Source organism: Rhipicephalus microplus, chromosome X, assembly GCF_043290135.1.
Source record: "Rhipicephalus microplus isolate Deutch F79 chromosome X, USDA_Rmic, whole genome shotgun sequence".
NCBI classification, from domain to species: Eukaryota; Metazoa; Arthropoda; class Arachnida; order Ixodida; family Ixodidae; genus Rhipicephalus; species Rhipicephalus microplus.
The window spans coordinates 31,439,708-31,452,968 of record NC_134710.1 but is presented as its reverse complement, the minus strand read 5'-3'; the positions used below and the strand labels follow the sequence as shown (position 1 = coordinate 31,452,968).

The window sequence follows — 13,261 nt, the reverse complement described above, 5'->3', positions numbered from 1 at the left end:
GAGTGAGAAAGAAGGGCAGTTGCCTAAACGCGGAGCAACCTTTGCACCCGCGCAGGCATGACTCTGTGTGTGTTCCGCATGGAATGTGCGGTCGAGTCCTCATTAAGTGCACTTTCAGTTTCCCGACCAAAAAAGCGTAGTCATTATTGCGCTTGCTAGCTTGTGTGCAAATTTAAAAGCTAATCGGCTTTTTGATGCAAGCCTTTGCTGCCACTGTGCAGACTGCCTGTCTAGATGTCTACCATGACTCACCAGATGATGTGGCAGAATGGGGAGACATCTGAAGAATTGATGAGCGTAAAACTCTATCAGCAGTAGAGCATGTGGGCGGAGAGCAAACTGTGGTTGATGATGTGCTTGGAGACAGAGTGCATGTGGCCAGCTGTGATCGGGGACTGCTTTGCTGCAATGGGAAAAACACAACCATATCAATGATAAAGGGCTACAACATTTGCCTAGAAGGGTACGCTACAGTGTGAATAATGCTTGTCTAGCATGATCAAGTGGCTGTATCAGGGGTAAGACGGCCGAGACTGAATTGGGAGCACTTTTAGGAGCAGCAAAATTCCAATTTTGGAGCAGACAAACCTTTCTTTTGGAGCAGATAGCGGCATTTCATATGCTGTTCTAGGAGCTTGAAAAACAAATTTTTAGCAATGTGGGAGCACAAGTGCGTATTTTAATTGGCTTATAATAATATAACAGTGAAACAGACTTTGAAAAAAGTTTTGAACAGATTATCGCCAGGCATGAACTGAACTACCATTTCTAACAAACATGTGAAATAACAAAAATAGTTCTGAATAACATGGTGTGCACAAATGCAGACGAACGACAACAGAAAAGAATAGATAGGGGCAAGCACTTGTCCCTGTCTATTCTTTTCTGCGGTGGTTTGTCGGCATTTGAGCACACCAGGTTACCCAGAATTATGAACCAACTCGCCCAGCAACAAGATTTACTAAAAGTTCTGAAAACTGGGTTCTACAAAAAGATCTGAAAAAGAAAAATAGATCAACCTCAGAAAGAATTTAAAAATTGAGATTGGACGAGAATCGTAGTTACGTAACTATGGATCTTCGCTTAAAAACAGTGACATGATTTAACACACTACTGCATTGACTTTTTCTACGTCGGTTTCTCTATCTGCTCAGATGCGTGGTTTGCATGACGTTTCCCCCTCCCCAAGTGCACTGCAAGCTTTTAACAGACAACAAAAGTGTGGTGCATCACTGTTCGCAGCCACCTTGCGATTGACTGTTTTCAAAAGCGTGGCGCGGGAGACAAAAAACCTCGCCGCACCAACAATCTCGTAAAGTGCATGCATATGGCATTAAGTGATAAGCGAATATGGTACTAGGTGATAACGCTGCTCGACGCGCGCAGCCAGGCATTATTCCTACATTGACATGTTCTAGCACCGTTCATGTAGAACTCCTTGCGCTTGCCACCTGCGTCACTCCACAAACCGCGTAAGGCTCTGCGCCTCACGCATAGACCAGATTGTTGAAGGAAAAGAAAAAAAAAGAAGAGGAAAAAGAAAAACATGGAGGTATGCCAGTCACACTGCGGAACGGCCGTCAACCGTCACACCATTCCGACGTAAAGGTAAGCCTAAAAGCTTGGGTAGCTCAGCGCAGGCACGCGGCGACGCTTCTGAAAGCGCTGATTGCGAGTTTCGATTATGAAACGGAGCAGTGGCAAACCACCGTTTATAAAAACTGTGCCACGCGATCGCCGACGTGTCACGAGTCAAGAATACAGTCGACGTCCGATTTCCCGGACGCCCGAAATTCCGACATGCTTGATTTTCCGAACTCATCTATGGCGCCGTAGAGTTCTTCATAGAGTCAATGTATTAAGAAGTCCAAAATTTCGGATGCTTATAGCCTTCGGCATTCGATTTCCCGGACTTGTTACTGTTAGTCGCCAACCCAAAGTCACCACCGATGCCCCCATTTTGGTTGTTTTCATATCCTCGAACCCACCATACTTGCCTCACAGACATGGCCAGAAGCAACGCCGCCGACCGCCGCAACGCGCTCGCGGCTGCCGTAACCTCGAAACCGCACGTGTCGCTCGTTTCCAGCCGTAGCTTAGCCGCTTAGTCAAGCTAAACCTCACTGTGTTCGTTCACATGTTTTGTCAGCTCTGCGGTCGTGTCTGGGACTGATCTTTGCTGCTGCGCGCTATCTTCAGTGATCACGTTTCCCAACCTTCAGCATCCACCGAGTTCCTAGCCGTTTCGTGCAGCGCTTTTCATCGAGCGGATTCGCCGTTTACAGCGATGGCACTGACTGCTCCTTCATATTCGTCCACGCCTTCGAAGCACACAAAGTCCATTGTAGGCTCACGATGGAGAAGAAAGCCGCCACCATTGAACAGGTCCAATGGGGTCGGTCGCAGGCAGAGGTGGGGAGGGAGTTCGGAATTTCGAAGAAAACTCCTTCGGACTTAATCAAAAACATGGTAAAGATCTTGGAAGCCGCTACCAAATCAATCGGGGATGGAAAGAAGAATGCAAGCCAGGGTGTTACCCCAAGCTCGAGGAAACGCTCGTCGCGTGGCTCAGTGCCACGATCTCTGAGAAAATCCCGGTGTCAGGCGACATCCTGAAGCAGAACACGGAGGTTTTCGCGCTTCAGATTGGCGTGAAGGACTTCAAGTTCACCTATGGATGGCGTCGCGATTTCAAGAGCCACAATGACTTGAAGTTTAAGAAGATGTGCGAGAAAGCGGCAGTCCTTGCTTCAGCAGTTTCCATCTAATGATATTTTCAACACCACATCAATCCTGCAGCCGATGGACCAAGGTGTGATTCGGAACTTGAAGCATCATTTCAAATCACGCGTGCTCAGCCGCATGGTGCTCTGCTCCGACAACGGCAAAAGCTACACTGCCATCAGCATGTAGCGGAATCGTGGAAGGCGGTTACGCAAGAGACTCTGTGGAACTGTTTTCGCCACGCGGGCTTCACACTCGACGGCGAGGCGGCCGTCTTACTCCAAGTGGACAGCGTGCGTGACGAACTGCCATCCGCGGATGTTGCCTTCGATGATCTGCGCGCTGCTGGCGTGTCAATTCCGGCCGGGATAACCTTTGAGGGCTTCGCCGACGCTGACAAAGACCTCGAGATATGTGCGGTCTTGGCCGATGACAAAATCATTCGTCAAGCTACGGAGGGTTTCGACGACTGTGACACTGAGAACCAAGAGCCATCTCCTACACAGCCAACGTGCTCGGAGTTGACGCGAGCGCTAATGACATTGTCATCGGTGTACATCAGCAATATTATGTTGGGTGAAATTGAGGCAGACATGATCGCAGGCGATTGGAACACCGTGCAAAAGAAAATAAGCGACTTCTTTGCGCCCAAGTGCTGACCTATGAGATAGCTGTGGCCACATTGGTTTTTTTATATATAAACAACTCTTTTCAGAGCCACCAAAATGATGCATTGACTAAATTGCAATGGGAATTTTGTACTCCGGCCGTTACCTTCTCCGTCAGCGAAAAATACCAACAAAAAATGTGCGTTTTCATGTGCATTCATTTTTCTATACATTTTTGCAGTCCCTTGAGGGTATGGGAAATCGGACTTAAACTGTAAAGCACCGATGTGCCCGTTAATATCGTTTACACTGATTTGAATGTGTGTTTAGTTACTACATGCTCACAAATCGTACAAGTTTGTTTTTAATGGGTCTCTCGCCCACTGCAGACACCAATGTGCGGATTAGGCATGCGATGGCTTTTTAATGTGCAATGAAAACTCACTTGTATAAATAAATTAGTCGCTCATGGGGGTAAACCGGGAGCGTGTTGCACGCGTTCTGTCGCTCACAGAACCCAGTTTGAGAACCCACACACCAAAGCGTCCAGAAGACGTACGAGCGGCGGCACGGTGCGAGCCGCCGCTACGCCTGCGTGCAGCGTCGACACTCCTCAACCGACCGCCGGGTGAAAAGAACACTCTCGCCTCCCAGAAGATGCAAAAACTGTCGCAATCGAGTAGCTGTCGCTGTTACGTCTTTTCGGGTGGACGCATTATAGCTTTGTGTACCCACATACGCTTCGCATGGAGAAGGATCACTCCACGTTTACGCAACAAAATACTTGCTCACAGCGAACGCGCGCGCATAGGTGGCCACATGTAGCAGCACCGACATGAAAACCATAGCGACCCGAGAAACGAGCTACGCACAACAAAGAAGTTGAGAGTCATCCCCGCAATGCATGTCAATCGGTTAGAATGGCCAACTCTGTGGTTTTCGCTAAGCGAAACTGGCGCCAGAACATACAGCCTAGCTAGAAGCAGTGGCGTGCTCAATGCACGGCAGCATATTTTAGCGGGGTCACGCATATTCACAACAGAACAGAAAAGATTATGGCGTTACCGTGCAAAATTAAAAAAAAAACGCTTGGGCGCGTCTTATTTTCTTGGTATTCGTGGCGCTGCTCAGAAAATCATGTAGACAACTCAACTCATTCTAGTTCACTATAATTCAGTGTTTTTTTCCATACTGAAGCTGAGGTTGGTATCAAAATTCTTGCTTTTGAGGCTGTTTTGGAGCAGCTTGGCGCAAGACAACGAAAACGTATCAGAAATGCGCAATATGTGCAGCTGTCTCACCCATGCTACATGAGCATTTAAGAACACTCTCCAAGTTTGCTCAAAGCATGCAGCATCACTATATACTGTCCATAAAATGTCGGTCCGTGCGTTTTTATTTTTCACTCCTTTCTTTAAAGAACTTCTTTTTAAGAAGAACGCCAACCATGTCATTTTGAACTACCCAAGGCTGAAATGAATTTGAGAGCAAATTAACAAGCTTACCAATGCATTAACCACTAAAGAATGTAGCCAAACCAGTGCCATTTAACTTGACAGTACAACCTTAGCAGGGGTGGAAGCAAGCTTCAGTCCTTTGGAGCAATGCAACTTATTTTTAGAGCATATTTATAGGATCACTCATTATTGTTCACTAATTCTTATCGTTCTGGTAAACAAAAAACAATTCCAATGATTGTTCAATACTGACGAAGTTACCATACCGCCAATACCCCCCCCCAACACACACACACGCGCGCACAGTCGGTCTTGGGTATATTGAACTCGGATATATCGAACTACTGGCTATATCGAACACCAAAAAATCTCCTTGAAAAACACATGTAAAAGTATAGGGCACAGGTGCGCGTATATCGAACCCTTGTACGTCGAAATATTCTATAAATCGAACGGTGTGCCACGCTGGAGCCGTGACACTGATCACAAACGGCGAGCCTTGGCCTCAAGTGTCAACTTTTGTGCATAATTACCTCTCTGAGTGGATGCAGTGGAGATGGTGTCAAAGAGCGGAGACCCGTAACAGATGACACTGGACTAGATGGAGTGGGGGACTTGAGCAATGAAGTTAACAGTGATGTTGAGACGACAGGTGGTGCTGGAGGGGTACAGGACGTCACATGTGGCAAAGACGAAACCACTTTGGGTTGTGGTGTGCACGGCCTCTTCACTTCTGGTTTTTCCTGGGCTTGTGAAGTCAGAGCGTCCTCCACCTAAGCACAGTAATAGTCAAATACAATTGCATTCAGCCAACAGAACTTCCAGCACAAACAAGCACGTGATTGAGTAACAGGCAACATAAATATTGTGGCCAACCTAGACTGTATTGGACCACAAGGCCTCCTTTCTGTTCTTATGCTACAGTGCACTAGAATATGGGGTAGTGTGTTCAGACGCAATCATTCACATGCATCGCGTGAAGCGGCACGCGTGGATAAAAAACACAATCTGCTAGGCGGTGCTGCTGCTGCTGCATGGGCTGATGGAATAGTCAGTCTGCCTTTTCAGCTGCTGTGCAGTGACTGTTGCGTATGTTCGCGCCAACCTAACTAATTTTTTTCTTGCGATTTCTTTGCTCGCTAGTGGCCACGCTACATGGAAGCAATGCCAGGTTGTCTGCATTATTAGTCCTGCTTCACGGTAATAGTTCTGCTTCGGACTCTGAACCTGATGTAGCCAACAGTATAGAGACAGCTTTACAGAAACACTCGCTCAAGCTTTGTGTGCCCTCAATTTATTGGAGCTCTCATCGCATTTCAAACCACTAAACAGTTGTTTACTGCCAGCTCATTATGGGGAAAAACGACAATCTTGTATATACACGAGACAGCAGTGATTTTCTCCGGTGACTTCTTTGGAATACTGAGACAATCATGCGGATCAAACGATCATCTCACACCAACGAAATGTTTTATCAAGTGCTTGTGATTTTACAGCCTCGCAAAAGCAATCAGCTTGGGCAAAGAAGTGGCCCATGCCCCCCCCCCCGCCAGGATTTTTTTCGCCATGGCATAGAGTGAAAAATGACAATTACAAGGGGAGTCCCTCCCTAAAATCAAGATTAAAAAAATTTCATAACTCCACATAAAAAAATTCTATATCCTAGAAAATATGTTAATTTATAAGTATAAAATGTCATTAAAATACAAAAGGGAGCTTTAAAAATCTCTGAATTGTTTTGTATAGCAAAAATATATGCGTAACTATGAACGAAACTACATAGCTACTTGACATTTTCTCCAGGGTGGCCTCCATTTGGTTGAAGGCACATTTGTCAGTGCATGGTTAATGTTACTTCTTGATTTGTCATACGTATGCTTGACTTTAACACTCAAGCATAAACATCCACACGGAGAGTCGGTGGGGGTTGTCCCTTCTCCCCTCCCAGCCAAAATCGACCCCATACACTAAGTAAAATATGCGGGGGTGGGCTGCAGCAATGAACATATGCCGTTCTTAATGAGGAACTGTGTGCACACCTAAGCACTCAGCTACTCAGTCATTGACTAACATGCTATTAGTAAATGAAAAATGCACATTGGTAAATATGATCATCACTAGTAGTATAAATATATTCACTAAAAAATGCAAATAAACAAAAAAGGTGACTAGCAACTCGGCAAAAAAAAGAGGCCCAATTCCACTGATCATAAGCGTGACTGGTCACTATGGTACTACATGCCAAAACCACAATATGATTACTAGTACAAACAACATCTCCAATACTTTTGGCATCATTGTCTGTTACTTCTCATTAATAACACTTTATCACCCGTGGCACTCCTCAAGGTGCTGTACTACCTTTTAAAATGGCTATGGCCCCTCTTCCCTCACAGCTATCACAAATTCCTGACCTCCACCACATTTTTTATTCGAACGACATCACTATCTGAAGTACATCTGGATCTCCTGGCCACATGCATGACACTTTACAACGTGGCCTGTTGTAAGCGATTGTTTGAACAGCAAATAGCTGTTTTGGATCAAATTTATAGCAGTTAGAATAGTGTTTGAAAGAAGCTTTTTAGCTGAAAAATGCGTTCGGAATCGGCTTGGAGCAGGCAAAATGGAGTTTGAGATCACTATAAGCAGTAAAAAAAGCGCCGAACTTTTTAAAGGATATCAAAGCATGATATTCTGCTCTAACGTAAACAAGAACACAATGCCAACAGTCCAATAGCAGCATTAGTTTATGCAAAATGTTTGCATCCAATAATGTCACATGCACAATTCACCACAACACAAAATATGTTCAGTGTGGGTGCATGTGCATTAGTGACAACGCAACACCACTTATGGGAGTGACAGGTGTCAAAACTTTTTTCGCTCCTAGTGTTCGAAAGGATAAGAGGTGCGCACCTACAGTCACCCACCTCTCCCTCCATTATCACCTCTTAGATTCGCCACTGGCAGAGGTTCAGAACCTTGGTTCTGCAAAAGCGGTACAGTGAAATCTTGGTAGAACGAACCCCACATTGACGAACTTTTCAGATTAACAAACTTTTCAAAAAATCCCTTGCCGACTGCTAATAGTTTCAATGAAAAATTATTTCACTACTACGTACTTCAGAATACCAAACTTTTCAGAATAGCGAGCGTTAATTTAGGAACTTATGTTCTGAAATCCGTCGCGACCACCGGAGTGGTACGCAAGCTGACGACAAAAGCGAACGGACACCTTGCTTCTCGGAAGACGCGCAACGGTGTGGAGGAAAAAAAAAATGGAAGGTGACTTTTTTTTCTTTCTTTTTGTTGAAACACAGACACTGCAGGTTTACAAGCGAGCGCAGAGACAAGGGCAACACGGGAGGGCAAGGTCAGGGAGGCAAAGTGGGAGTTGCGGAGAAGGAAACATGGGCGTGAAAAACCTGAGACAGCAAGAGAGCGAAAAACGAAACACGAGAAATTTTCTTTTTTAGCACTTTTTTCTTCAACGTGACACTTCGGGTTTTTCCTTGGAGGCCTTGTTTTTTCAGTGGTGTTCATCTCTTTTCTATGATTACTTATCACGTTCGCAAAGCAAGTTGGCGTTCGCGTTGCGGCGATACTACAGATGAGTTAATCTCTGCTTGCGAAGAAGCGGAAGCAGTTTTCGCTAAGCGAGGCAATGGATATTCTTCGGCAACTGGAAGGCAGAAGGCAGGCTGTTGCGACCGAAGAACCGAATCGCACCAAAGGAATCTGGATCAGCTGGAGGCCTTCGCACTGCAAAGTTTGTGCTGCTCGCGTAAAAAAAAAAATCACTGACTTCTTTAAAGTAAAAGTGCATTTTTTGGTGTTTACTTGTGCATTTGTTTTTTTCTCGTGAAAAACGAGTTCAAGGACCCACCGTAGTAAAGGTAAGTCATTTTGGTCGGCGAAAAATAAGTATTTATGGTTAATTTTCGAGCTTTCACAACAACGAACTTTCGAAATAGCGAACGAATTTCCCCGGTCCACTGAAGTTTGTTATACCGAGATTTCACTCTATTAGATTTCTGCGAGTTCAAAGAAATAAGTCCACTACATACTGTCTATATCCCAATAATTTACACAGTTTACTACTTAGAGAAACAACTTCGGATTACACTTAGGATTTAACTAAACCACTACAAGCCGCATTCACACATCAGTTTTCTACGAAGAGGGAGAAACTCGCGTAGCAGCAGGACTCCATACTCGTCATTACGCGGTTAGTGGACACACGGTGGCCGCGCTGAGCACGTTCACAAGTGTAGTTTTTTAGAATTGCATGGATAGGAATCGCACAGAAAGTTTTGCAAGCTGAGACTTACTTGTTTAACCTTCTTTCACAATTTACAGTGACAGTGGCTACTGAAGCGGCGTTTTATAAGAAACGCGAGCGTAGTCACGCGTTACTTCTGGCTCGCGACGCGTCAGTGTCTGCCTGGAACAGTTGCTATGCGCACTCGTTCGCCAACGCATCATGCCGGTTTTCTAATGAAGTCACACTATGAGCACTACAATACGAGCTAGTGGCAACACTTCATGCCAGACATGTGCTCCCGCATATTTGCAACTCCAAAAAATGCTTCATGTGCTGGCAACACCGGAAAAAAAACAAAGATTGCTACGCCGAACAAGGTCGATGCGACACTTTTGCTAGGCGCTGTGCTGAAGTTTCTTGATTGTGACGTTGGATCATTCTGCTTTGTCGAAGGCAAAAAGATGCTGGCAGCGGATAGCCTCATTCTCATCGCCGTCAAGGATTTCACTGGCGAAACAGCGGAAATAGAAGCACTGTGCACGCAAACACCGAGCCTCTTCGGAAACCTAATCAATTTAACTGAGGAACCTGTCTAGCGAGCCCGAGGTTGAAGACCCCATAGCCTCATTCTCACCGGCATTAAGGATTTCACTGGCGAAACAGTGGAAATAGAAGCACTGTGCGCAAATATCAAGCCTCTTCGGGGAACCACATCAGATTTACATGAGGAACCTGTCTAGCGAGCCCGAGGTTGAAGACCGCAACTGCTGATGAGTAGCGTGCCTTTCCAAAAGGTGCTAGCACTTTTGCATTGCGTTTCTACTCTGCAGGCAAGGTCTCAAAAGTTTTCGAGGTAACTACACTCCAACTCGTGCTGCCAATTGCATGTATCCCATTGAGTTCCATTGTCCCGTAAAAAGCTTAATACACATGCCGTTCACTTGATTACAGAACAGAGAAATACCTGGGCAGTGTACTTCAACATAAAGCAAATCGTAGTTCCGCAGTGCTAGTTTCTTTTGCAGTGCTCCTCTGTTTTGTTCGCGACCCTTGTTACTAGCTTTCTACTAAGTACAGTGGTACCCCGATCATACGACTTTCAGGGGACCACACAAAACTGTCATATAATCCAGGCGTCGTATAATTGAAAAACTAAGATTATAGGAGATGGCACTTAGTCTTGCCCCCCCCCCCCCCCAAAAAAAAAAACGTGCACAGACTGCCTGAATAACCCCACCGCACGACCGCATAGGTAGATTAATTTATTCTTGCCAGTGGCAGCTAATGGCAGCATTACTTAGTTAAAAGAGGCACGAGCGAATCTTTTCTCAACCTAAAATAAAAATTTGAATCCAAAAAGAGTATCCTTATATCAATAAATAAAATCTGAAAATTATCTGCGCGAGATAACAATACCGAAGCTGCTTTGCCGACAGCCTCCTGTTAAAAGAGTCAGACACAAGACACAGTGTCATCACTATCACATAATGGCAATGGAGCATGGGTTTGCATAGAATCCCCTCGCACGCAACTGAGCTGTGCGCGTTGTAAATTGTTGCCTTGTGAAATGCAACTAGTGATGTCCCACTCGTATTATGAGCGTTGATGTCAAGCGAAAGTAATTTTGCACGGTGAAAACGGCTGCGCCATGCCCTTATCCATGCGCAAGCCGGTGCCTGCGAGTGCGACAAAGGCAGACCAGCTGCATGCCGAAAAGGAAGTTTCCACGGACAGAAACCGTGAAAACATCATCTTTTCAGCAAAACTGAAGCTACTGTGTGTGAATAGACCTTGGCTAGGTAACGATTCCGAATACATATGCACGCGATCAAGGCATATGTAGAAGAGCCTGAACTTTTAGGAGAACAAATTTTTCATTCTATGAAGACATCCTGTCTCACTCTGCTTTTGCAGTTGTCAACCTTGGGGAAGGCATTTTAATATTTTGCACTCATGAATATTTGGGCGAGGTTTAATTCGAGTAGAGGTCTTTTTGCTTTCAAGCAGAATCTGAAAGGCGTCGTTAGACGCAAGGTCGGCGTAAAACTGCAGCGTAAACCAAGGTTTTTATTTCATTATTTCTATGAGCATTTTGCCGCGGCTAAACTAATTCGTCGTAAAATGCGGGTCGTAAAGAAACCGGACGACGTATATTCGAAGTTACTTTGTAAGGTTTTGTGCTTCCCAACACTCACTTGCTTGTTAGTGTTGGCAGTAGTTGGCATTCAAAGCAGATATATACACGCACGCTACAAATGCACGGACATGACATAAAAGCACGAACATACATACACACACGTGCAACCTTCGCACGCATACACACACATGTGTGCATGTACATACACACATCCTAAAACAAAAATATTCGGCAGGAAAGATTACAGCAGCTTAAAGGGGCACTGACATGCAATTTCACGGTCGAGATAGCCTGAAGGGTTGATTCCCAGAAACATTCGTATATCATCTGCAAAATATCAACAGCGAATATAGCTGAGAAGGTATTTTGAAAGAATTTTGAAGTTTGCACGAGCCCTCGACTCCATCGTGCCATTCACACCCTCGAAGGGGACCCCTAGGTGACCCCCTACTTCTCCCACGTCACCACGCTGCAGCCAACAAAACAAGTTATGATGACGTCATAGCCGCCATTTTTTTTTTCCACGTTTGTTACCGCAGTCTATATTTCTTTGTGGCTGGTTGCGAGTGCGTGGCGCAGGCTTAGAAATTTCTGTGTTTGGCGATATTGCAGTCACGTTTCCTATTCGCATGTAATTCTTGATGCGGACCATGCGAAAGTGTGTGACAGTGCTGTGTGCTGACGTGGTCAAAAGCTGCGCACGCCAAGTGGCAACGGTTGCACCCAGTTTTTGGAGCTCTCTCAAACCGAAACAAACTGATCCATAATAAGGAGCCTGTAAATAATCATCTGTCGCGTGCTATAGCAAACAATGTGTCGTGTCATGACTATGAGTTCCCCAGCAACACATTACAGCAGAAAAACGCGAGTCTAAAGTTTTTGTGTCAGTACCCCTTTAGTTTAAAAATGGTTAGCAATACGACTTGCGCAGAAGACAAGCATATGCGAAAAATACAGTCCCACATGTAACGCATCCAATTTCCTGAACCGTTTGCGTATACAGTCGACTCCCGGTAATTCGAAGTCGCTTAATTGGAAATTTCAGTTAATTAGAAATGAGCAAGTGGTCCCATCAGTTTTGCATGCAATCGTATAGAAAAAAATGCTCGATAATTCGAAGTTAAAAACCCATAATATTGGTTAATTAGAAGTTTTTTCAATCGACAGTCTCGTCGCGACCGTAATTTTATAGTAAAGTGGGGAACTTTTCATATGCCAAAACATCTGCCGGACCGCGCTGGTGTCTTCGCCATCACTACTGTCCGCAGCGCCACAGATCTTGAAGCGGCAATCTTTTTAACGCTGGCGAATCGCATCGGCGGCATCGACTGACTCTTTAGTTGACTTTTGTCGAGACTCGAGTGTGTCACTGCGTCACCCGCGCGCTGGGTTGATTCCACACGTGTTTCCACCCTTCTGATTTTGAGTGTTGTGGTGGTGACGTACGTTTGATAATGGCAACTCGTGGCCCTTACCGAACGCTAGACCTAGCGACGAATGTCGAAGTCTTGAAGGAAGTTGACCAGGGAGGCACCGCCAAACAAGACATTGCAAGAAAGTACGGCATTAAGCCTAACACGCTGTCGACTTTCATAAAGAATAAGCGCTCAATATTGAATGCGTTTGAAAGTGAAAAATTCGAGACATCGCAAAAGCGGATGCGCACCGGCGCCTACCCCAAGTTGGAGTAAGCACTGCTGATTTGGATCAGAGAGGCACGAAACAACAAACTTCCTCTCAGTGGTGAAGTCGTCACGGCAAAAGCGTCATCGCTTGCTGAAATGTTGGGCATCAACGACTTCGCTGCTTCGGATGGGTGGCTTACGCGTTTCAAACATCGCCACGACTTGATTTTTAAAAGCGTGTGTGGGGAGAAGGCGTCAGTCGATGAGGAAACGTGCCTGACATGGAAAGCGGGCAAGCTTCGCGAGTACCTCGGAGAATACCAGCCGGCAGACATTTTTAATGCAGACGAGACTGCGCTTTTTTATCGGCTGCTACCGGACAAGACCCTGACATTTAAAGACGACGACTGTTCTGGAGGCAAAAGAAGCAAAGAGAGAGTGTC

General features: G+C 45.4%; 1 protein-coding gene across 5 annotated transcripts in view; it reads right to left on the bottom strand.

Annotated features, from left to right (window-relative positions):
• The window catches only part of LOC119176601 (uncharacterized), a 115,552-nt gene that overhangs the window by 79,986 nt on the left and 22,305 nt on the right, over positions 1 to 13,261 (bottom strand). For all 5 annotated transcript variants that reach the window (XM_075876135.1, XM_075876132.1, XM_075876134.1 and 2 more), the window contains 2 exons: positions 5,323 to 5,562; positions 253 to 403 (listed from right to left, as the gene is read on the bottom strand). In XM_075876135.1, coding sequence (XP_075732250.1) covers positions 253 to 403; positions 5,323 to 5,562 — 391 coding nt within the window. The remainder of the gene's footprint in view (positions 1 to 252; positions 404 to 5,322; positions 5,563 to 13,261) is intronic.